At 40.1% G+C, this 26,023-nt stretch overlaps 1 protein-coding gene across 1 annotated transcript; it reads left to right on the top strand.

The window, feature by feature from the left end:
* The first annotated feature begins 21,574 nt into the window (after positions 1-21,574).
* On the top strand, positions 21,575-25,520 carry LOC137949108 (long-chain-alcohol oxidase FAO4A-like). The gene is made up of 4 exons (XM_068795382.1): positions 21,575-21,650; positions 21,741-21,995; positions 22,091-22,360; positions 23,449-25,520. Exons 2-4 carry the CDS (start codon positions 21,747-21,749, stop codon positions 25,276-25,278), a joined length of 2,349 nt encoding a protein of 782 aa, XP_068651483.1. The 5' UTR covers positions 21,575-21,650; positions 21,741-21,746; the 3' UTR covers positions 25,279-25,520.
* Positions 25,521-26,023: the final 503 nt, after the last annotated feature.

Raw genomic sequence — 26,023 nt, 5'->3', positions numbered from 1 at the left:
TCACCTGTTGTGCCGAATCTGCCACCTAAAGTTTTTGGGTGTGTAGCCTTTGTTCACCTCCATAAGTCATTGAGACATAAATTGGAACCCTGAGCTCTCAATTGTGTTTTTGTTGGTTATGCTCAACATCAGAAAGGTTATCGTTGTTATCATCCTCCCTCTCGAAAATTGTATGTCACTCTTGATGTGGTATTTCACGAAGAAAATATGTATTATTCTACTCCCGAGTCTTCAATACAGGGGGAGAACATGATTGAATTGAAGACCCTTTATCATCAGTTGGATATCTTGGATACTACAAGTGGTCAATATTCTTATTACAGCTGTGGACATCAAAATGATACAAATCAACATGATTCACAGGATGGAGAAAGACGAGACCAGATGGAAGTGATGCAACCAGAGTCTCAGCCGCCATCTTCCCCCCTTCATAATGTACCAATGGATCAATTGCCTTCTGAGTCCGAGTCCATGTTTGAACCTCAAGTAAGTTCCGAAACTCAACTAAGAGTGCTACCTCATCGAACCACAAAAAGAAAACCTAGAGTCAATTATGAACCTCTTCTCACTTCTAAATCTCAGTATCCCATGCATAATTTTGTGTCTTATCATAGATTGTCAAAGGCAAATGAATTATTTGTGAATCAATTATCGGCTATATCTATTCCTAATAGTGTGCAGGAAGCCTTGAAAGATCCTAAACGGAAAGAAGCCATAAATGAAGAAATGAGGTCCCTTCAAAAGAATTCAACATGGGAAGTGGTTGACCTACCTGTAGGAAAGACACCAGTTGGATGTAGGTGGGTATTTACCATTAAATATAAAGCCGATGACACCATTGAAAGGTTCAAAGCAAGGCTTGTTGCCAAAGGATATACTCAAACCTACGGGATCGATTATATGGAGACATTCGCACCAGTGGCCAAAATCAACACCGTTCGGATTCTTCTATCTCTGGCTGTGAATCTTGATTGGCCCTTATATCAGTTTGATGTAAAAAATGCATTTTTGCACGGAGATCTCCAAGAAGAAGTATATATGGAATTACCTCCTGGATGCATTATGCAAAACAAAGGATGCAAACAAGTATGTAAACTGAGGAAATCTCTATATGGTTTGAAGCAGTACCCGAGGGCGTGGTTTGGAAGGTTCACGAATTTTATGAAATCTATCGGATACAAGCAAAGCAACTCAGATCATACTCTCTTCCTGAAATATAAGAAGGAGGCCATCACAGCTCTTATTGTATATGTCGATGATATGATAGTAACTGGGAATGATCCAGAAGAAAAGAAGTCATTGCAGAGTCGTCTGGCTAGAGAATTTGAAATGAAGGATCTTGGCTTCTTAAAATATTTTCTTGGCATTGAAGTGTCCAGATCCAAGGAAGGAATTTTTCTATCTCAACGAAAATATGCTTTGGATTTATTGAAAGAAACTGGAATGACAGCATGTAGTCCAGTCAGTACTCCTATGGAAGAAAATCTGAAACTGGGAATACATTCAAATCAAGTTCCTGCTAACAAGGAGCGTTATCAGAGACTAGTTGGGAGGTTAATATATCTTGCACATACCCGACCAGACTTAGCTTATGTACTAAGTGTGGTTAGTCAATTTATGCACTCTCCAAGTGAAGAACATATGAATGTCGTTAACCGTATCCTGTGCTACTTGAAATCATCTCCAGGGAAAGGAATTTTATTTAAAAAGGGAGGTGACTTGAAAATTGAAGGTTATACCGATGCCGATTGGGCTGGGTCAATAGAAGATCGACGGTCTACATCTGGATACTTTACATTTGTAGGTGGAAATTTGGTCACTTGGAGAAGTAAGAAACAAGAGGTGGTGGCTAGATCTTCAGCTGAAGCCGAATATAGGGGAATGGCCAAGGCAATATGTGAATTATTATGGATCAAAAATCTGATACAAGAACTACATATTGAGCAGACAAGTCCTATGAAATTATATTGTGGCAATAAGGCCGCATGTGATATTGCCCACAACCCAGTCCAGCATGATAGAACTAAACATGTTGAAGTTGGTAGACACTTTATTAAAGAAAAGTTAGAAGCAAGAATCATTGAAGTCCCTCATGTTCGATCTGAGGATCAGCTTGCCGATGTGCTAACCAAGGCAGTGTCTTACCGAGCTTTTAACAAATGTCTTGACAAGTTGGGCATAAGTGATATCTATGCACCAACTTGAGGGGGAGTGTTAAGATTTACTTTAAGATTTCTTTCCTTAAGGAGAAATCATGTAAATATTTTGTAAATCCGGTGATTATGTAATCCCGTTAATCACTCATAAGTCTTCCATGTATATTCTGTAAAACGGCTATTTAAGCCGACGATGTGAATGAGAAATTAACATTGAATGTGAATTATTATTTTTATGTCATACAAAGCCTCGCTCGCGCCTATACACCACTACATACACCACTACAGAGACCTCTCCTAAAAAGCATTGTACCCCCCACTGTCAAAATACCTTTTGTACTTTCCCAATCTTAATTCAGTGCCATTTTGTCTCCATCCCATCCATTTTGCGCGAATAGCGCATATACACAAACACAAACAATACAATCGAAATATCAAAATCATAGGGCGGCTCATGAATTTATTTGTAATAGATCTATGGGGTAGCTCATGAGAAGAGTTGTTGTTGAGAAAGATGAAACTAGAAAGGCATTTTGAAATTCCTACGGAACTCTAAATATAACTATAGTATAAAATACTATAGAGTTAGTGGACTCGGCCCAAAATACGATTAATCCGGTATAAATATCCGAATAAGATGGAGAGGATCGTCAGATCAAAATCGGGGAGCAGAGCCAATCACAGATTAGGATCTCGTCCCACCAATTGAAAATGGCGTTGAAACTACCCTTGATGACCCAGAACGACCGGGTTGTAGTTGAACCATCACCGTGGGTCAACCTCTTTTTGGCTTCGGCCAAACACTTTTTCTCGTTGGTCGAGCTTTCTACAAAAAAACCGATGCGAGAGCGTATTCTCTTATCTAAGGGGGGGTTAGTGCCCCAAAGTGGATTCTTGAAGATCATGTCATGTCATGTTCATGAAGATCAGGTAAGAATTTGTGTTAGTGTTGACGACTTCATGTGCACTGGAAAACAGTTTCCAGTGTTAGTGCCCCAACATGAGAAAAACATAAAAAACAAGAGAATTTCTAAACCTTTACAGTGCACTTAATTACAACATAATCCTTAAACCCCAAATTAGGTAAAACAACCATTATTACTATACGAATAAGTTATTGAATGTATAATTAAATATACTAATATATTTATTAATTGAATTAGATATTTTATTGTACATTAATATGGTAATTACATGAGCCAATGAAATACGTATATGATTAATTACAAATAATAAATAAATAACATTATAAATAAAAAAACAAAATTAATACATTAAGTTATTAATTTATTAATAACATATGATATATTTTAACCTAAAAAGGAATAATTTAAGAGAAAAAATTGATCTAATCATAACTTTAACACACTATATATTTGTACATAATATATTTTATGTATTATTAATTAATAATATATTATCACAAAATTTAAAACCATTGGTTTAATTAACTATAACAATCGGATAATTATGCCAAAAATAATTTATCAAATATTTATTTTAATAATATTTTAATTATAACTATTAAATCACTATTTTAATATAGTAATTTTAAAATAAAAATAATTATTTTATAAATAAAAAATATAAATTAATAATTTTTATGAAGATAGTTTAATTTTTCCTAACTTAGGAAAAATTAAACATCTTTGTCTTCCTCAGCAGCGAGCCAGCGGGGTGATGGCGACGGGGACGGCTAGGCAAAGGCAATGGCCGACGACGGCGGCGGGCAATGCCGACAGAGGCGGCGCTCCGACAGTACGCCGAGAGGGAGAAGAGAGGGAGGCCGAGAAGCTCTGCAAATGCTCGACCTCCCGTGCTCTGCGGGAATGAGAGAGGGAGCAGAGAATGAGAGAGGGTTGCGGGAACGGAGACGAGAGAGGGCTGCGGGAAAGGAGACGAGAGAGGGAGAAAAGAAAGAGAGAGGGCTGCGGGAATGCAATGGCAGAGAGGGTGTGCGGCAGAGAGAGCCCCGAGAGACAGCCCCGCGCGAGAATCATGTAGATGATTCTCAAAATCGGGCGGAAAGCACTTTCCACCCGTTACTCTTGAGACATGAACTCTTGATTCATGTATATTCATGTACATGACATGAATTTAGGCGCTCCCTAACGACATCAGGACATGACCTACGTAATACGCATGAAGATCATGTCTTGAGTCACGTGCACTAACCCCCCCAAAGCTTCCCCCCAAATTTGGAAGAGTCCCATTTCAGATGAGCAGAGCCTGTAGGATGAATCAAAAGAGTTCTGCACCATGAACTTTGTACCGCGCGCATCGCTTAGATGGGGCCACGGAAAGCTGCATAGAAGGGAGTGAATAAACGGGAAAGGGAAGAAATAGAATATGAAATAAAATCGTAAATTCTGAAATAAAAAAAGAAAAATTCAGAAATTAAATAAAATAAAAAAAAGGATCGGATTTTTTGGACTGTCTCTGAAATGAACCCTGCCTTTTCCTATCCTTCAACTCCTCCAGACTAGTCTTTTAGGGTTTGCGCAATCGGCATTTGAATTTCTGGATTTCTGCTTTTAGCGTGCGCACATAGGCTCTGATTGCGCGATGCGCTTATCGTGTGTTTTTTTTCTGAATTTCTTTCGTAGATAATGATTACGCATAATATAATATGAAGAAGAGGAGATTCGATCCGGATCTCTCTTCCACCTTTGACGATGCAATTATGCTGACCCATTCCGCTAATACGAGAAAGCGAGGCAATGTATATTGTGTTGAGAGGTTCCACGCGGAGATACGAGACGGGTATTTATACGGATATGACCTTGAAGGGAGAAATCAAACGGCTGCGCTAACGCGAGGGTTGGTAGTGGCACTAGCTAGCGCACGAGCACCCTTGCTGCCATGCGCACATGCCCCTCTCGCGCGTCAAGCTCTTAAGCTACAGGGTTTCATCGTTTGGAGAGCAAGAAGCGGAACAAAAAGAAAGCTTTCTTTATATTTATGGATAACCAATCCATTTTCCAATATAGTTATGAGACTTTCCCCAAGAAATGGGTACATAAAATGGAAAGATCGGAACATGGGAATAGATCTGATACCAATACGGGGTATCAGCAGTAAAGAGACTTCCACACCTCAGCAGCACCTCCAGAAGAATCCAGAAGGTGTCAATGGGTAATGTATTCCTAGAAAAGTCTAGAATATTGTATTCTCTACCATGTATTCCAGAAGGGTCTAGAATACACTCTGCAATGTATAAATACCTCATCATGTAAACAGATTCAACCAGGAGAGAAAAACTATCCCCAATTGATTTTGGTATTCTATCATTCTCCTTTCCTTCTATCATGGTATCCAGAGCCGTGTAAGGACTCACGTCCGTCTTCACCAATGGCTGAATCCTCAAACCTCCCCACATTCTCCCTCCCATCTCCCTCCCATTTCCTCACTGTCAAACTCAATCACGAAAACTATCTGCTGTGGAGGCTCAACTCCTGCCTTACCTCCACAGTCAGAATGCTTTCGGTTACATCGACGGTTCCATCGTTGCCCCCAAATCTCTCGTCGACACCCCCACCGATCACCTTTCCCCCTATTCCATTTGGAAACAACACGATCAAGCCCTCATGTCCGTCCTCATTTCTTCCCTCACCGAGCCTCTCATCGCCCATGTCGTCGAAGCCTCGACCTCCAGAGAAATCTGGCTCATCCTCGAAAGCCTTTTCGCCTCCAAATCCCAAGCTCGCGTGATGCAGCTACAATACCAACTCACGACCCTGAAAAAAGGGTCAGATTCCATCACCGACTATTATCAAAAAGCTAAAATCCTTCGCGATACGCTCGCGGCGGCAGGCAAGGTCCTCTCCTCCTCGGATTTCATTGCCTACCTGCTCGCTGGTCTCGGAACCGATTTCGATTCGGTCGTGACCTCCCTCACCACCTGTATAGCTCCTCTTTCGCCCTCCCAGGTCTACAGCCACCTCCTCAGCCACGAATCCCGACTCCTCCATCACCAAACCCTCCTCCCGGCCTCCCCCGAATTTTCGGCAAACGCCACTGCCTCTCTCCCATCGAACCCCAGCACCAGAGGCAGGGGTTTCGACAGGCAAGGGTATCGCGACAGAGGGGGCACCCGCAGTCGTGGGCGTGGTCGCTTCGGCGGTCGAGCCCCTTCTTCCCCTTTTTCCCCAAATCGCCCTCCTTGTCAAATTTGTCACTGTCCCGGCCATATGGCCCTTCAATGCTACCACCGGTTTGATCATTCCTACCAGGCGGCCCCACCTCCTTCCTTAGCCGCCCATCTCACTTCTACCCCTTTTTCTCACGCTCCTCCATCCCCTGCTCCTAGTCCTCCTGGTGACCCTAACTGGTATCCTGACTCGGCTGCGACTCATCACTTTACTCATAATTTTTCCAACTTATCCATCAATCCTACTGAGTATAAAGGCGATGATCAAGTTCGTGTTGGTGACGGTAATTCTCTCCCTATTCATCATGTTGGCAGTTCTGTTCTTCCTTCAACTTCTGGCAATCTTCTCCTTCCTCAACTTTATCATGTTCCGTCTATTTCTAAGAATTTAATTTCTGTTAGAAAATTTTGTGAAGATAATTCTGTATTTTTTGAATTTCATTCATCTTGTTTCTTTGTGAAGGATTGCCGTACCAAGAAAACACTTCTGCGCGGTCCTACTAGTCAAGGCTTGTATGTCTTCCCTCCCGCCACCTCTTCCTATCAAGCTCATACTGGGTCCAGAGTCTCTCCATTCCAGTGGCACGCTCGTTTGGGTCATCCTTCCATGCAATTAGTCCACCGCATCATCTCCAAGCTCTCTCTCCCAGTCAAGCGCTCTCCACAACCTGGGTTATGCTCTTCCTGCTGTCAAGCTAAACTTCATCAACTACCATATTCATCCTCTCCGTCTTGGACCACCGCCCCTCTCCAACTTTTGTTTGCTGATGTATGGGGTCCTGCCCCCACTGTGTCCAGGGGTGGTTTTCGATACTACCTCTCTTTTGTTGATGATTACAGTCGGTTTACGTGGATTTTTCCATTACAGTGTAAATCCGATGTTGTTAATGTATTTTTATCCTTCAAGTCTCAAGTCGAAAATTCATTTCATACCAAAATACGTGCCCTACAATCTGATTGGGGTGGCGAATTTCGTTCCCTTCATACTGTGCTACAGTCTCTTGGAATTTCTCATCGCTTGGCTTGTCCTTATGCCCACTCTCAAAATGGTTCTGTTGAGAGGAAGCATCGACACATTGTCGAAACCGGTCTTGCTCTTCTTGCCCATTCCTTCGCCCCTCAGAAATATTGGTCTGATGCCTTCCTTACTGCTGCCTACCCAATTAATCGCTTACCCACTTTGGTGTTAGACCACAAATCTCCGTTTGAAAAATTGTGGAACCGTCAGCCCGATTACAATTTCTTGAAAACTTTTGGCTGTCTCTGTTGGCCTAATCTTCGTCCTTATAATCGGCATAAAATGGATTATCGGTCTCTTCCTTGTGTCTTTCTTGGTTACAGCCCTAATCATCATGGCTACTTATGCTATCATATCCCTACCTCTCGTATGTATGTCTCCCGTGATGTTCTGTTTGATGAAACTGTTTTTCCCTTTCAATCCTCCCCATCCCTCCCCTCTTCTCCAGTAACTACTCCTCTGCCCTCCTCGTCTCTCCCTCTACAACCCTCTACCACTACCATCCCCACTCCCATTACTCCTCCTTCCTCCCCTGGTTCCACTGCACCTTCCCCTCCGCCTCTGACCCCACCCACTAGACCCTCTTCCCCACTATTACCATTGCCCTCATCTCCCCCTCGTGAGCTTGCACTTCCCGAGTCTTCCGTCATCTCCTCTTCCCCCATTTCCCGTCCTCATCCCATGCAAACCCGATCCAAATCCAACCTCCATTTTCCCAAAATCCGGACCGACGGTACTGTTGCCTGGCCACCCCCTCAAGCCCTCCTCACATCCCGTGTCACTCCCGATGAACCCTCCTCTGTCACTGAAGCCTCAAAATACCCAGAATGGCGTCGTGCGATGCAACTCGAATTCGAAGCCCTTATCTCCAACAATACCTGGACCTTAGTTCCTCCCTCCCCCTCTCAGCATGTTGTGGGCTGCCGCTGGATCTTCAAAACAAAATACCTCTCAAATGGCTCGGTCGAGCGGCGGAAAGCGCGACTTGTTGCCAAGGGATACAGTCAGCTCGAGGGTTTGGACTATTCTGAAACTTTCAGTCCAGTTGTCAAACCGACAACCATCAGGTTAGTTCTTTCCATTGCCCTCTCTAAAAGTTGGTCGGTTCATCAATTAGATATTCAAAATGCTTTTCTTCATGGCACGTTGGATGAAACGGTCTTTATGTCTCAGCCCAGTGGCTTTGTTCACCCTCAATTTCCCACTTATGTCTGCAAGCTCAATCGTGCTCTCTATGGCCTTAAACAGGCCCCTCGTGCGTGGTATGCCCGTTTGAGCAGCAAACTCCTTGAATTTGGCTTTGTCATCTCCAAATCTGACACTTCTTTATTCATCTACCGCCATCAGTCTATTGTCTTGTATCTCTTAGTTTATGTTGATGACATTCTCCTTACTGGCTCCGATAGCTTTACCATTACTCAACTTGTTCAATTGCTCAGTGTTGATTTTCCCGTCAAAGATCTTGGTGATCTTCATTATTTCCTGGGTATTGAGTGTCACAGAACTCCGAATGGGATTTTTCTGTCCCAACGAAAATATATCCTTGATTTACTGCACAAGACCAATATGACTAATTGTAATCCTGTTGGCACTCCTATGTCTCCCTCCACTAAACTTTCTGCTTTTGATTCTACATCTATGGAAGATCCTTCTCTGTACAGGAGTGTGGTGGGCAGCCTCCAATATCTTCTCTTCACTCGACCTGATTTAGCCTTCTCAGTCAATCGTGTCTGTCAATTTATGCATGCTCCTTGTCTTTCTCATTGGCAATCTGTGAAACGGATCTTACGGTATTTGAAACAGACTCTGGATTATGGTCTGACTCTCACTTCTTCTCCGGCCCCTGTTTTGGCTGCCTTCTCTGATGCCGACTGGGCAGGATGCCCCGACGACCGAAAATCTACCAGTGGCTATTGTTTATTCTATGGCACAAATCTCATCTGCTGGAGTTCAAAAAAACAAACTACTATCGCTCGGTCTAGCACGGAGGCTGAATACAAGGCCTTGGCTCATGCTATGTGTGAGCTAGTTTGGGTCCAATCCTTATTGTCTAAATTGGGAATCTACTTATATCAGCCACCCATTCTCTATTGTGATAATCTGGGGGCCACTTACTTATCTGTGAATCCTGTGATGCATTCTCGAACCAAACATGTCGACATTGATTATCATTTTGTTCGCGATCGTGTCCATAACAAGACTCTTCAAGTTTCCTTCCTTTCCAGTAAAGATCAGATCGCCGATGTCTTCACCAAGCCCCTATCCATCACCAGGTTTTGCACACTTAGATCGAGCCTCACAGTCCTGCCAGGCCTGCTGGGCTCGCCGGGGGGTATCAGCAGTAAAGAGACTTCCACACCTCAGCAGCACCTCCAGAAGAATCCAGAAGGTGTCAATGGGTAATGTATTCCTAGAAAAGTCTAGAATATTGTATTCTCTACCATGTATTCCAGAAGGGTCTAAAATACACTCTGCAATGTATAAATACCTCATCATGTAAACAGATTCAACCAGGAGAGAAAAACTATCCACAATTGATTTTGGTATTCTATCATTCTCCTTTCCTTCTATCACGGGGACTACCTATTTCAATTGTTGTGCTTTCTTAAATTTCATACCTATACACGGGTTCAAGTTTCGATCGATATTTGCGGAGTTGATCATCCCTCTCGAAAACGAAGATTTGAAGTGGTCCATAATTTACTGAGTAATCGGTATAACTCACGCATTCGTGTACAAACCAGTGCAGACGAAGTAACACGAATATCTCCGGTAGTCAGTCTATTTCCATCAGCCGGCTGGTGGGAGCGAGAAGTATGGGATATGTCTGGTGTTTCTTCCATCAATCATCCGGATCTATGCCGTATATCAACAAATCATGGTTTCGAGGGTCATCCATTAAGAAAAAGACCTTCCTCTGAGTGGATACGTGGAAGTACGCTATGATGATCCAGAGAAACGTGTGGTTTCTGAACCCATTGGGAACAGCGTAGCGATAGATAAATTCAGAAGCTGCTGCGGGAGCTACAGGGGCGACCTTCACGCTAACCACGTAATATTTCTTTTTTTGGTATGCCGCGAGCAGAGCGAGAGAATGAAGTGGGCTGTGGTGATGTCGGAATTTGCACCTATTTGTATCTATTTAGTGATTCTGGTTCATGGTTTCTCTTGGCTATATGGTTCATCCGGGGGGGAGATCGAGCTTCAAGAAATAGTGAATGGTCTTATCAATACACAAATGTATAACTCCCCAGGAATTTCAATTGCGCTTATATTCATCAAAAGAATCAAATAAAAGCATTCCATGATGAAAAAAAGAATAATCCCACCGGTACTAAAACCATTAAAAGAACACCCAACAGCTTATTGGGTACTGTATGGAGTATTTGAAATACAGAAAAGAAATACCATTCGGGTAATATTTCCAATGGAGTTGCAAATGGATCCGCGGGTTCACCAATCATTGACGGTTCTAGAACCGTTACACCTCCGGTACATGCAATAGTACCTAGAATAACTACTGGAAAAATATATAAAAGATCGTTAGGCCATGCGGGTTCGCCATAATAATTATGGCCCATCCCTTTAGCCAATTTAGCTCTTAATACAGGATCATTTAAATCAGGTTTCTTTGTTATTGGGATAGGTGAATTTTTATGGATCCATCCCCCCAGGGAATCGGACATGATAATTTTTCATCATCGGGCTCGAGCAAGAGTCAAAAGGAAAAATTGGATCCATAAAAAATCGATCCACACATATATGACTCTACATAAAAAAAAATTTATCGGATTCCATTTTTCCGAGTTGCAACTAGCCATCGCAAGGAATTCAGTTATTACATGTAAATGCTTAATACCCAAGTGGGCTTGCAAATTTGATCATGATCAAGTGCTTTTTGGATGGTCTCATGCCTTGTGATTTGTGTTTATCAATTTTCTGAAAGATCCTGGCTTTCGTGCTTTGGTGGGTCGTCCGAGATCCTTTCGATGACCTACAAAACCGGGGAAAGTATACAGAAAAGACAGTTCTTTTCTATAATTTTCTATTATACGACAACCCCAGATACCGGGGCGCACACCTGCGCGTCCACGGCAACCCCGCATGGGGCGGACGCACAGGAGGGCCCAGCGAGGTCCTGCAGTCCAGCACGGGAGACGAAGAGACATTGTGGAAGACGAAGGGTCACCTTAGGGACGAAGCAATCTAAGGACCTTAAGGACGAAGTATTCTAGGGACTTAGGGTTTAGCTAAAAGAGGGTATCCTGAGCAATTGCAATAATTGGGTTCATTGAGATTCCTGGTGTAGTAGATGCTATCACACATACAATCATACTCAATTCGATGGAATTGTTTGATCTTAAAGGGGATCTTCTATAATTTCGCACGTGAGGGGTTATTTCTTGGTTTCGTCCTGCCATCCACACCATAGTTCGGGCCAAATGGTCTGGACGAAATATGAGGCCCGAAGAATTTGCTCTCAAGGGATATGAGCAAGTTATCGGTGTCAGAGTGGTTCTGTCCACTCTTGTTAGAGTTTGTAGTCTGAGTTAAGTACTTGACATACCCGATGAGACTCTCCACCTTCGATCTCCAGACCCATGAAATTTGTCATTAATTTTGATGAACGCTTTTTCCGCCAGGTTTTGCGGGCGGGGCATCTCGTTCAATCATGCGAGCCGAGTGGTAAGGAGAAGGTAGTTTTAAGCTTTGGATGGAAAGCGCCGGGGAAAGATAAGGATATTGGATCGGGTTGAAAGGCTGAACCTACTTACAAATTTGATCTTACTTATTTTTCGAGACCCTGTTATAAGTTCTATCCATATACGTTCTGATCCCCGGTTCATATTAGATCCAGTTGGAATTGAGAGAATACGCCAAATGAATTTAAATTTGACTTTACTATTTTTTTTGTCCCGCGGGCGTCGGTGCGGAGCGGACTTTATGCTGAGCCTCGGTAGCGAAGCACTTAAGATGCAGCGTCGGTAGCAAAGCTGACAACGCAACGCGTTAGCTCCTCCTTCAATTCTTTCGAAGTAATTGGGTCCTTTTCTTCGTTCGAGAATCTCCTTCCTTCTTCCACTCCGTCCCGACTATTAAGGGTTCCCTTAACATAAATTTCAAATTGTAAAAGAGTCAACTTTAGGGTGTTGGAGAAAGAGAAGGAAATGGGGAGAAAATTAGGGTTATGAAAAGGTTGTGGAGGTCCAGCTCGACCCCTAGTGCTTTTGTAAGGATCTGAAAAGGCAATTACAGAAATATACTTAGTCATTTGAAATCAATTAAATCTTTATATGATTTACTTCCCAAAGAAATTACTGAAGCTTGCAAGGCCTTTAGCTCAGTAGTAAAGAGCAAGTCGATCCGATTAAAATTCGTTTCGGCAATTGCTGAGATAACTAGGCTAGATAAGTTTTTACAGAGCATTTTAGTAATTACTATTGAACCCCTTGAAAAGGAGTGTGAACTTCCACAGTTCAACCCAAAAGCCAAGCCAAAGGCGAAGGAATGCCCTGAAGCAAAGTGGTGTTAAGTGGTGTTGTTGTCGAGCAAAAGAAGGTTGATCATAAATATTGTTCAGTATCTTCAGAAGCTGATCATAAAAAAAGAAGGCTTTCATCTACAAGGTATTTGTTCTACTGATCGCATCTAATAGTTTCAAGGAAACTCTTGCTCCTATTCAAAAGGACCTTTTTGACTAGGAAAGTTTTTGGGCACAACAAGCACAAAGGAGAAATTTTTGCGAAATTGCTCAAGAGGCATTCGGTGAAAAACACACCTGGAAATTTTGCACGAAGAAAATCTCTATTGAAGACTGCACGGTATGTGCCATTTAAGCCATTATGGCTAAATAAAAACAAGGAACCGATCGGTCACCAGTCGGGAACCTGGGGTGTACTGTAATAGTTATTTTTCCAATATTTGGACAATATTGTGTACTGTAGTATATTTTTCAATATTTGTATCATATTATAGTATATTTTTTAGTGTCTATACTATAGAATTTGTATGATATGTGTTTAAATAATAATTTTGAATAGTAACTCTAAATAGTGTTTGAATAGTATTTAAATAGTGTCTTTAAGTATGTTAAAAAAGATAAGAATATGCCACACAAAAAATCTGTTAGCAACCAAATATATTCGGGTACTCTCCGAGGTAGGAAAGGAAATGGAGTTGTACTCTATCTTGTTGAAGCAGTTAAGGAACCACTTTGGTTAACATGTATGGTTTGTGGGCCTCTGAAAACCACGAAGTTGCTATAGAAATTTACCCAACTTAGTGGTTACCTGGCAAGATTTGGGTCAAAAACCAAAAATTATGCGGTTGCAGTAGAAGACGTGTTGGACATACATAGGTTAAAAGTGTGTTTCGACAAAACGGTATCAAAGCCTAAGGTCTGTTTAGGGTTAGAGTCAGTACAATAGTATGCTTAAGTAGAGGTATACCCCCATGGTTACGACCTATTACTAGGTCAAATCCCATGCATTTGGAACAAAACGTAACAAAAACCATAATTTGTGAGTCAAAAGGGACTTAATGGTCCTTCAAGTACTATTGTACTCAAAACAAGACAAACTCAGGAATGTCCAATTCTAGGCCATCCTCATGGATGACATCGTGATGAAAATCCGGTATTAAACAATATTGTTGATTTAGTAGGAGATATACATCATAGCTTTTACTTAAAAAGCTATAGTGAAAAGTATTCTCCAAAATATGTTGGTTTCTTATGCCAAGGATTAGAAATCGAAATAAAAACTATAATAGAAATTCTTCATGAAGAATTAATAACTCATTTAGAAGATTTTTTTTTTTTAACCAAACTTATGATAAACACTTTAAATGATCTACAAATATATGTAGAAAGACAATTTAAAAATCCGCAGGTTCTAGAACCCATCAAAGAATTAAAAACAAAGGTTTTAAAAATAAAACTAACAAAAGAAGAAATTCAAGCTGTTATAATCAAAATAACTGAAACTAAAAAACTTCAAAATGTCGATAGGTCTCAATTATTGACCAAAATTGAAAAAATAACAGATAAATTTGAACTTAGGGATCTAGTAATACATTATAATACCCGTATGATCACTTTCATCAGTTGGAACGACTATTAATAGTTTGTGTCTTGTATACAATTCCAAAGATGACTAAACCAATAGGAATTGAATGTACCTCTCTACAAAATAGCGTTCATATTCATCATGAAGCTAGTGGAGAATATCAAGAATATCCTAATCTAATGCAAGATGGACAAAAATGGACAATTAGTATCCCTAGGATAATTGAAGTCTATAACAAAGATTGGATAAAATTCCAAAAGAAATCTTGTCTTTCAAAAGGAACTATCAGTAGAAATCCAAGATACTAATTCAGGCACCTTTTGTTATAGACTATTATCAGAGTTCGATTTAGCAAAGCTAAAAAGATTCAAATATGTTCATTATGGATTAGTACACATAGGGTTAGACCCCTTAATATGAATCCATCAAATTTTCTTTTTAAAGTAGCAATAGTCGATAGTCCGATAAAAAAATATTTTGAAAAATTTCTCTTAGGAGTAAGATCAAATTTAGGATTACGTCCAGTATCTTTCACGACCTAACCCAAATACATCCAAGATACTTTTTCATTAAAAATCTATACAAATAACTGGTAAAAAAAATAGAATTCAACTAGGAAGAAAAGTTATGTGCATACTTGTATATGTAGTAGCTAGAGGAATCAACACTGTAAAAGTTCTAGTTAGAGATTCCAAGAAAATCATAGAATTATCCAAAAATATTGGATATTCAGAAAGCACAACAATTGAAGAACTTGACCCTAGAGAATTAACTTGGCCAACGGAATGGGTAGTCCAACCAATGGCACCAAGACACTTACCTCTATCTCGAAAAACAATAAAAGAGATAGAAGGAAACCTGGTTATCATAACCGCCAAAAACAGTTTTTCCCTCTAACCAGCTAGATCCTCTACCAGTAGAGCCTCTACTAGTACCAGTTTTGAAGGAATACTAAACCCTTGGCCAAATGCCTATGTTCCTCTCCACATAGATGATGGAACAGAACCAATGCACAAGAGCATTGACTCCTGTCCAAAATAGTGACATACAAAAAATAGTCACTTATTCTCAACAAACGTTTGAGTCTTGTACCAAGGCTTTAACAAAAATAGAAGTTGCAATGCAAAACATGCAAAAAAAAAAAAATTCATATACAATTCATTCAAACATGAAGAAGTTTTAAATAGTCAAAATATTCTAGAAAAAAATCTAGAAAAGGTAGATGAAGGAAAGAGTTCTGTTTTCTTTACCAAATTAACAGAATTCAAACAAAGTTTAGAAAACCTAAACAAAGACAAAACACAAGATATCTTAGATGAAATTTTAGATATAAAAGAACATTTAAGTTCAAAAACTACAAATTCAAGGTATGAAAATTCTTGTACTCCTTGAACTGTAGAAATTGAATGAGTTTTTCTACCTAATAGAGCTAGAAACTCCCTTACCTTTAGGTCTCCCTGACATAATAGGATGACTTAAAAGATTAGTGTGTATAGCACCTAGGAACAAAGCCTCCAAACCATTAAGTTACAAAATGTCTTTGAGTATAAAATCCACTTTAGAAGATGAAGTTGAGTATGCTGAATATAATTCCTTCTATAAGAAACCAATCTATCATGTTCAAGAAAAAAAACCATCCTCTAGCAAAAGAAAGAAAAAACAACAAAAGAGTGATCCAGAGCCATGAGACTCTGAAGATAATGTTGCCAAAAAAGGACATTATTATGCAAAAGATAAATTTACATATGACATTGACAAAAGATTTAAAATGCTTCAAGGAAACAACGAAGTTGAATCTTCTAGAGAAAGAGAATCTGTAGTTTAGGATAATATCCAAAACCGATATTCTCATAACAAAATCTCACTAGGAGGACAAAGGTATTCAACCCGACGTGTGCTTCCAACGCATTGGAGAGGAGAATCCAAGTTGGTAGAGAGTGGACGGATGGATGATTGTTTGAGGGGAGGCTCGGTGGTCCTTTGTTCGAGGGGAGGATTGTTGGTTATACTACCAAAGTCCCACATTGGCTAAAAGTGGGGAAGATCATGGATATATATGAATAGACAATAGTCTCCATTGGTATGAGGCCTATTGGGGTAAATCCCAAGAGCAAATCCATCAAGGCTTAGGCCCAAAGTGGATAATATTATACCAATGTGGAGAAAGGTAGTGTCCATAGTCTTTAAAAATCTGATAAATCTATGAGGGTTTAGGCCTAAAGTCAACAATATCATACCATTGTGAAGAAAGATAAGTGTCCATAGTCCTTACAAAATGATATCATCTGATAGATTTTGTGGACTAAATTAACCTAGTTGGTCAAAGTTTGTCTGTGTGTATCTTAAAACCAGAAAGAAATTGAAATTTTCTATGAGATGATCCTCCAGTGCCTCCAAATGAAAATTGGGCAGAGAGAATTGTCAAGTTATGACTTTGATTTGAATAGTGTTAATTCAAAGTTGAGGAATTAAATTATGAATAGCGAGACTGTTTAAGAAATCTGGATGTCTCTTGAATCATTATATACACATGAGAGCAATTTGTCTTGTGTTTATGAGTTGTATGCTAAATTTTTTAGCCTTAAGAGAGGTGATAGACTAGTTACTGGATACTTGTCTTGTGTTTATGAGTTGTATGCTAAATTTTTTAGCCTTAAGAGTGGTGATAGACTAGTTACTGGATACTACAGTGATTTCTATGGGTATGGCATGTGATAAATGTATATCACCCCTTCAGTATTGATGAATATGAACTAAGAAAACGATCAATATTGAAGGGGTGATATACTAATTATTTAAATAATTAATTACTTAGTTAGTACACTAGATAGATTAATTGGTTAATTAGCACAAATTATCAGGTAATTAATTATTTACTTATTTTATTATTAATTATTCAATTCGTTAATTGATTAATTTATAATTAACTAATTAACTAATATTAATTCAATTAAATAATTATGTATTTATTAAATAGGTTATTTGGTTGATTAATACAAGAATTATTTAATTAATATTTAAGTATATAATTAGACTTCATTAAGTTTATTGGCTAATTAAACTATGATTAATAAGTAACTATTATATTAACCAATTAATAATTAAATTAAATTTAAAAATATTTAATTAATTCAAGAATTAGTAACTTAACCAATTAATTACATATGGGTTTATTCACATTACATGTGACTAAACATGTAAATATATTTTTAATTTATCAAGTATTTTAAAATTTTAAAAGTATGTAACAATGTCTATTGAATTATTTCTACATGCTCCAATTAGATTTTCATTTGTTCTAGTTTCATCACAATAAGATTATGATAATTATGATAAATTATGATAAAAAAAATTATCTTTGGTCTATTTGTGTTAGAAACTAATTTTTATAAATAAAAAAAGGTAACTTATTAACCATTTTGTGCTTCTCCATATCCTTTTTACCATGTCCTAATCATTTCTTAAAGCTAAAGAAGAACTAAAAAATATTTTTCTATAGATTTTTGTTGAATATTTTTCACTTATTCCTTGCACTTGCAATATTTTACTTAAAAGAAATATTATTCAAAAAATTATTGAATTTTTTTTTAAGAATCAAATAAATGTATGGCAGATAATTACTTATGGAAATAGAAATGAAAGTACGAAAGTTATTTTTTCTTTCTTTCTACTTGAATTAGTTAATTAATGATTTATTACATTAGGGTTATGCACATAAGATGTGAATAAATAAATAATTATGGAAGGGAAGATTGAAAATGAGAAATAAAATGAATAAATTAAAAAGGGAAAATTTTAAAAATTTCCCACCGAAAGAAACTCGCTGGGGGAAGGAAACCTCTACCTACGAATTCCATAATTTCACTAGGAGAAATATAAATTTCCAATATTTTCCAATGGTGTTCTCTTCTTTCACAAGGAAAATAAGGAAAAAAGGGGAAGGAGGAAAACTATAAAATTCTTTGGGAAAACTTTTCCTAGGAAAGTGTAGAATTCGTGGAAAACTCTCTCCCAGCAAATTTTACAGATTAGTTGGCAAAAGGAGGATTCTAAATTCACACTTGTGCCATTGAAATCAAATTCGTGTCCAGTTTTATGTTGGTACAGCCTATTTTTCTTGTATTGTCTCTTTAGTATTTATTATTGCAGGGATTCTGAACACTCCTACTAAAGGGTTTGTCTTCAAATCTAACTTGTTAAAACTTTATTTAGATAGAGAGAGGTTTGTGATGGCAATTTGTTGAATTTAAGAATTCATTGGATGAGACAAGAGAAGAATCGTTTGGTGAGGTTGAAGATGATGAGTCTTATCCAGAAATTCGATGTCTCTCCTGACCAACCGTCTTCATGAACATGATGAAAACAACATGTGAGAAAGAGGGAGAGAAAGAAAAGAAGAACTATGAAGGCTCCTCAATGAAAGAGGGTAACCCAATGAAATTCTCTTCTCTTCCTCTTTCTTTTCTTTATGAACTCGTTACATTTTATAGAGAAAATGTTATGACCCTGCGAGAATCATAGAAACTTTAGTAATCACTCTTATGTTCTTTTTTCTCTAATCGTTTTAGCAAAAATGGAAATCGGTTCTAGGATGGAAAAAGAATCTATCAACATCAAATTCATAGCATTGTGTGTGTTAGTAAGAAATTGTTTATGGTATTTCCGCTTCAATAATGGTGTTATCGACAAGTAAATTGAGGGACCGACACTTAGTTCATGTACAAAACTTTGTATCATAAAGGGGTTAACATGCATATGGCTTAGGAATTCTTCAACAAAATTAGTACTTGTTTTTCCAAATCTTTTTGAAACAAGGCGCATTCATAACAAATGAACCTTATATTGTAGGTTAATTATATTCATAATTCATCGTCATATGATTGGTTAATCGAAAACCTGATATCTATACTAATATGTTAGTCTATATGACCAATATAGATGGCTACTCTCTACCGATCAACATGAAGACAATAAATTGCTCTATTCACATTGGTAGCCTTATAAAGTGATTGGTGAAGGGTACCAATTAAGCAAATCCTAACTTGATTTCGAGCGTGACATATGTGGATCAAATAATGTATCATCCTCTTACATTACTAAAAGGTTGGTTTTTGTATAGTGTAGATGATCACCAAAGATTTAAGCTTTTTAATGAACGACTCTGATTAATATAGTTTCCATCTTCTAATGAAACAAAGAAGAAGGAGAAAGAAAAGGAAAGATTATGATATCAATGATAATGAAGTCACTTATTTAGTCTTCATGGAGGCCTGGCAGGTCAAACACATTCAATTCCTTACATTCGTGGCAGTTTCTTAACCCTTTCATTTTGAGATGGAACCTGCTTCACAAATATGATATACAGTAGCATCTCCTAACTAATGCAGTCTTTTCAATCTAATCCTCAATCTGATTGAATCGATTTGATAGAACGAAAGAAAACCATTAATGTTTTTCATCTCCCAACCTCCATCTACAAAGATTGAAAAGGAATCTGCCAACTTGCAGTAGTTCTTCCCCGGCGTGATCTCTTCTGATCTATATTTCCATGAAAATTACTTCATCTGTACAGTAGCATCATTTGTTTTCCGTTTTCAATGCTCATACTTTTTTTTTTTTTTCCACCTCGCACCATTCAGAATCGATCGTGGACCAACTCTATTTAAAAAAAGGTGGTGGAATAAGAGAGGGAATTAATAACAGATCTATCAGCTTAATTATTCTATACGGGTGTTGCATTTCTGGGGCAGATTAAGAGTACGAAATCTCCATCTGGACGGATAATCAGATAAGGCTTCACATGCCGTTGCCTGCAAATCGAACAAACTGAAACGCTTGTCCTTAACGAAGTGAATAATGAATCATAGGACACGAATGCACCATTCTTATTCGATCCCTTGCTTAAAAACTTCTCAATCCGATTGCTTGGACTCCTCTGACGTGAACGGATTGTACAAGGAAATAAAGAAGCTTTCGTAACGTGAAGATCGATCATTTACCATTTTCAGATTGAGCAAAGCTGTACATGACTTGCCGTCCATTTGTCTCCTTTTGTTTTAATTTTATCCGAGAGGGGTCTGGTCAAACATCTGTCGTCTTCCTCCCATTTACCTGATCACCAATCTTCTCATCAGTTAGGTGGCGGTTTCTTAGGCCGGCGTTGGAATGATAATCTGGGTTTGGAATTGAGTGGTGGGAGTGATAGTGGTTGACTGGGTGAGGTGAGCCAGTTTGGTTTCATCTGGGTCAATGACCCTTATTCACTGGGTGAACTCGGATCAATACATTCTAACATCATTTTTATAAATCTTAAAACAAAATACTCCCTAGTCCCAACCCTCCCTCTTCTCCAAAACCTAACAATGTATCGAGCAATGTATCGAGCAATGTCTCACACAGTTATATATCTAGGCACTACGGGTTTTTTCCGATTGAGTTGTTTAGAAGATTCCATTTCTAATAGGGCGAGCATTTGCATTTGAAGAGGATATGAAAAAGAATTTGTATTAAGGGAAAGAATTGCAATTATAAAGAGTTTTGATGTTTGGCTCTTTTTGCTACAAGTAAATGCATCAAAGAATGAAATTCATAAGACAAGAAATAGATAAGAATAAGAAGAAATTAATTAATTAAGTTCTAAATCATTCAATTAAAACAGGATGATTGAAGTAAAAAATTAGATGGATCACTTAGGTTTACTCTCATACATGTGTAAATATTTAATGAAAATTACATGGGAGGAAGATTTCTACAAGCACAAGCGTTGCAGGATTTGTTTGATACAAGCAAAATTCCAGATTCAAGAAAGCCCTAATGGGATGTCGGTTACAGAGGGGAAAGATTATTGCATTAAGAGAACAAAAATGGCACCTCTTTCGCCATCTCAGAGAATTGAAGTCACTTGCAAAGAAGAGACGAGACGGCCCAAAACAGAAACCAGACAGAGACAACCAACTGCTCTTTGAGATGCTCATTAATGGCTTCCTTTTTTTTTATGCTTGGTGACAGATGCGCGGTTGTGGCAATTTTGCACATCAGAATGAACTTGTAGACGTAATGAGCTTCAGAGTTTTAGCGAGACGACGTAGTTCGAGAACAATAAATGGGCGGTTAGGTTAGGCAGCTGCTGCTATGGTATCTAATATATGACTGATACAGTTCGCTTCGTCATATAAAAAGGGCACTCCAATTCCACCCTTTTGTCAGCTTGCTTCCTTCTATTTATTTGTAATCTTCAATCAATCCGTTTCTTCCTGCTTGTAAGCACCAACCTGCTCCATCTCTGATTTCTTCTCTTCTGTTTTTCGCCGTTTTCTTCTGTCTTCAATTTCTGTTTTCTGTGCTCGCAGGTGAACATGGCTGCTACTGGCAGCAGAAGGGTGGGGGATGATTTCTCTATTGACATACTATCCACTGTGATGACCAGCTCGGGCAGTATCTCTAAACAAATACACTATGTGAACTCCCTTTCTTCCAGAGAAATGGATTCCCTGACCGCTGCCTGTGATACAATTTTGCCGTCCATCCAACTTCCCGGCGATCCTGACCATCCCTTGAACGTCTTCTACAGAACGTCGGCCTCCATGTCTGCAATTCATGAGAGCGTAAGACCTAAGAACTACTCTACACGAATAATTATAGTTTTTTTTTTTTTTTTTAGTTTTCTCAGATCACTATGTATTCTAATTGTTTTCTGCAGGCCGGGGAGTTCCTGTCGGGGAGACTGCAGCATACAGCGCTGTGGTTGCTGCGAGTGGCTCTCTGGTTCTTGTCAACCTGGTACGGCACGTTCTTCATCTGCGGAAGAGCGAGCCTGTCGTCTCACTTCCCATACTTCCAGAAATTCTCTAAGGTTCTGCCCCACAAGCGAGAGGAGATTCTTCTCTCTCTCTCCTTCAGCTCTTTTTATCTTTACAGGATGTTTTTCAAGGCTCTCAAGTATCTCGCCGCACTCCTCTACTTCACGCAGGTGACTACGAAAACGATAATGGCTCCCTCCTCTTTCCACTATTGATCTCAACTGCACCTCCCCAGTAGTATTTATTACTCAAAAGCATGCATTTCTTTGTTACCACAAACTATTCCTGGTGGGAGAAAAATATCCCAACTGCATAACAAAACCCAGTTGTTCTCATTCAATTTAACCGATTCAATGCAACCGCATAAACCCAGATTTTTTTTTACGGACATTTGCCAAAATACGGGATTTCTAAATCCTATTTACAGAAATTGATTTCCCAAACTACCGGATTTCAATTATGACCGTCCGGTCAACTCTCCCGTGGGCACAGAGAAAAATGGAAGTCACGATTTTCAGGTTCTTCCTTTCGAGAGGTGGGGGACCCGAAGTAGTTGGGGGAGACGATTCTGCCTGCTCATCACGGTCATTGTTGAATGAGTCATTTCGCACTTCAAGTATACTGCTGACTCTTGACTGCTCAGAGGGGTTCATCAAAGCTCAGCCAGCCATTTCTTACTGCAATTAGAGCAAGAAGACGAGGCAACTTCAGCCGGCAAATTAGACTAGAAAATGAAGAATAATAGAAAGAGAGAGCACTGGATATATAAAATCTCATTCACGAGTCTTCTAATTTAGAGACTATGACCCCTATCAGTGAGGAGTTTCGGTGTTATTAAGGCCGTCCAAGCTGTTAACAGCGTTTAGGGTTTTGAAAACTCATTATTCAAAGTAGCAGTTACCCTTTCAGGAGCTTTAATTGGAATTTGAGAAGATAATATAGAAATCGTTATCACTGATCAAGGATCAATTGTTAGGAGAGGGAGGATGAATGCCCCCCCACCCCCCAGACTGATCTCCTTCATCCTTTGTGAGATTAATCCCATGTTCTTCTTAACAAAGAAAAAACACAATTAACCTTCATAAGAAGCCAAAAACGTATCATTAGCAGCCTCTTGTAATGTTGAAGATAGAGAACTGGTGTTCTATACATTTGAATTTATACTCAAAGGAGAACTGGTGTAAGTAAAGAGTGTTTTATTTCTTAATCTACACATGATCTTATGATCCGTTTACATTAATGTACTGTAAATTTTCAGGTGGATGAGAAGAACGGAAATCCTGCATGGAAAGCTCTGGATTACTGTGGCCCGGATCCTGATTTCATTAAGCTGAAGGAACAGGAGCAAGAAGAAGAAGAAGGAGGAGAAGATGATGAGCGGCGAGTTGGACCACTTTGTAAAGCAGTAATGCACCTAGACAACCATGAAGATATGGTGTCCAATGCCCTCCACAAGGCAGGGTTTCCCATCTCGATTGGTGGCGGTAAAACAAGCAGGGGAAGAAAAACGTCATCTTCTCTAACTATAAGCTGCGACGTGGTGGTGGTGGGCTCCGGGTCCGGCGGCGGCGTCGTTGCCGGAGCTCTCGCCAAAGCTGGGTACAGTGTGCTGGTACTGGAAAAGGGGAACTACTATGCCAGACGCAATCTTTCTCTTCTTGAAGGTCAAAGCATGGAGAAGATGTACGAAGGAGGAGGATTACTGGCCACCGATGATTTGGGTGTGGTAGTGCTGTCCGGATCGGCTGTGGGCGGTGGCTCGGCGGTTAACTGGTCGGCGTCGATTCGGACGCCCAGTCATGTAGCCAACGAGTGGTGCGAGAAACAAGGGCTCGAGCTGTTCCGGAGCAAAATGTACAAGGAGGCGCTGGATGTCGTCTGCGAGAGGATGGGAGTTCAGTCTGAGTTGGGGGAAGAAGGGTTTAACAACGCGGTTCTGCGCAAAGGATGTCTGGAGTTAGGCTACCCGGTGAACAATATCCCCAGGAATTCGTCGGTGGATCACCACTGCGGGTGGTGCTGCTTCGGGTGTAAGGACGGGCAGAAGAAAGGCACCAACGAGACGTGGCTCGTGGACCTCGCAAAATCCGGCAGGGGAGCAATTCTCTCCGGGTGCAAGGCCCTGAAGGTGCTGCACGAGAAGAAGAACGGGCGAACGACGAGAACAGCGACCGGGGTAGTCTTCGAGCACGGCGGCGCCGGAAGGAGGACTCGCCGGAGGGTCAGATACGTGGTGGACTCGAAGGTGACCGTGGTCTCATGCGGCGCACTGGGCACCCCAACTCTCCTCAAACGGAGCGGGCTCAAGAATCCCAATATCGGAAAACACCTCCATCTCCACCCTGTGGTCATGGCCTGGGGCTACTTCCCTACAAATAATCCATCGTCCCCAAGCTGGCCCAACTCTGAGAAGAAGAGCTACGAAGGCAGCATAATGACATCAATGTCTACGGTCGTCGCCAATTTCGATTCGTCCGGGTACGGCGCCGTGATCCAGACGCCGGCGCTGCATCCGGGGATGTTTTCAGTCGTCACTCCGTGGGTCTCCGGTCGAGACTTCAAAGACAGGATGATTCGGTACCCTCGAACGGCTCACATATTCGCCCTGGCAAGAGATCAAGGAACCGGCGAGGTGAACCTACCCATGTCCCTGAAATACAGTCTCGATCCTAAAGACGAACAGAACCTGAACCGAGGAGTGGAGAAGATGCTGAGGATACTGGTAGCGGCGGGGGCGGAGGAGGTGGGAACCCACCACTGTAAGGGGGAGAGACTGAACGTGAAAACGGCGAGCTCTCACGAGTTCGAGAGGTTTGTGAAGAAGGTGAGCTCGAGGCCGCTGAGGGACTTATCGACACCCATCTACTCGGCACATCAGATGGGGAGCTGCCGAATGGGGGTGGATGAGGGGAGATCGGTGGTGAAGGAGACCGGGGAGACGTGGGAGGTGGAAGGACTGTTTATTGCGGACACCAGCGTCTTCCCCACTGCACTGGGCGTCAACCCAATGGTGACTGTTCAGGCCATTGCTTACTGCACTGCCCAGTCGGTCATTAATGTCCTGCTCAGGAAGAAGCTCTCTAAATAACCGAAACTGGTTTTTACTGGCTTTTACAGCGAATAGACTAATTAGAAGGGCTTCAGATTTTCTTGGCTAAGAAAAATTCTTGAGCCCTGAATCAAAAGTCCACGATATGTTTTACAGCAGAAAAAAAAAAATGGAAGCTAAAGGAGTGTATTTCCTTGAAAAGCTCTTGAATCACTACTCCCAAAGATCGCCGGATTCATTTTCCCCTCCAATCGCCAACCACACTGTTTCACATCTCCAAATTCGACCTATTAGATTAGATCATCACAGATCTGATGGCATTGAACCCCGGGACATATGGATTCATTTCTGGTTAGTTGTTTCATATCAAGTCTCAAAGCAGAAATTAAGGCATTCAAACCAGTAATGATGTCTCAGACCTCCTGTCATCCATATTTCAGCACCCACACCAGATGATGCAGAGATCTCGTATAATGCAGTGTTGGGCAATCAAGATTCATAGACACTTCGCATCCCAGCCTCTATTCAAAGTCGCCTCTTGCAAATCTTTATTGACACAGTCAGTTCTCAGTAACTTTATTCAGAGTTCTCTTCCAATATTTTTATATCTACCTATCTTGGCAGCTTCTCCATTTACAGTGACTCTTGAGAATAGAGATTCTTTTCAAGAAGGATGATCCATGGCGATTTTGTATGGATTACCTAGCTCTCAATGCTATCATAATTAATGACCAATTTCCGATTCTCATAGTGCTACTAGATGAGTTAATTGGTCGTGAAAAGT

This window comes from Aristolochia californica, unplaced genomic scaffold, assembly GCF_029961685.1.
Source record: "Aristolochia californica isolate CCGP_79_NKW_82.1479 unplaced genomic scaffold, dmAriCali1.0.hap1 SCAF_13, whole genome shotgun sequence".
Classification (NCBI taxonomy): domain Eukaryota; kingdom Viridiplantae; phylum Streptophyta; class Magnoliopsida; order Piperales; family Aristolochiaceae; genus Aristolochia; species Aristolochia californica.
This window is presented reverse-complemented; position numbering and strand designations above follow the sequence as displayed.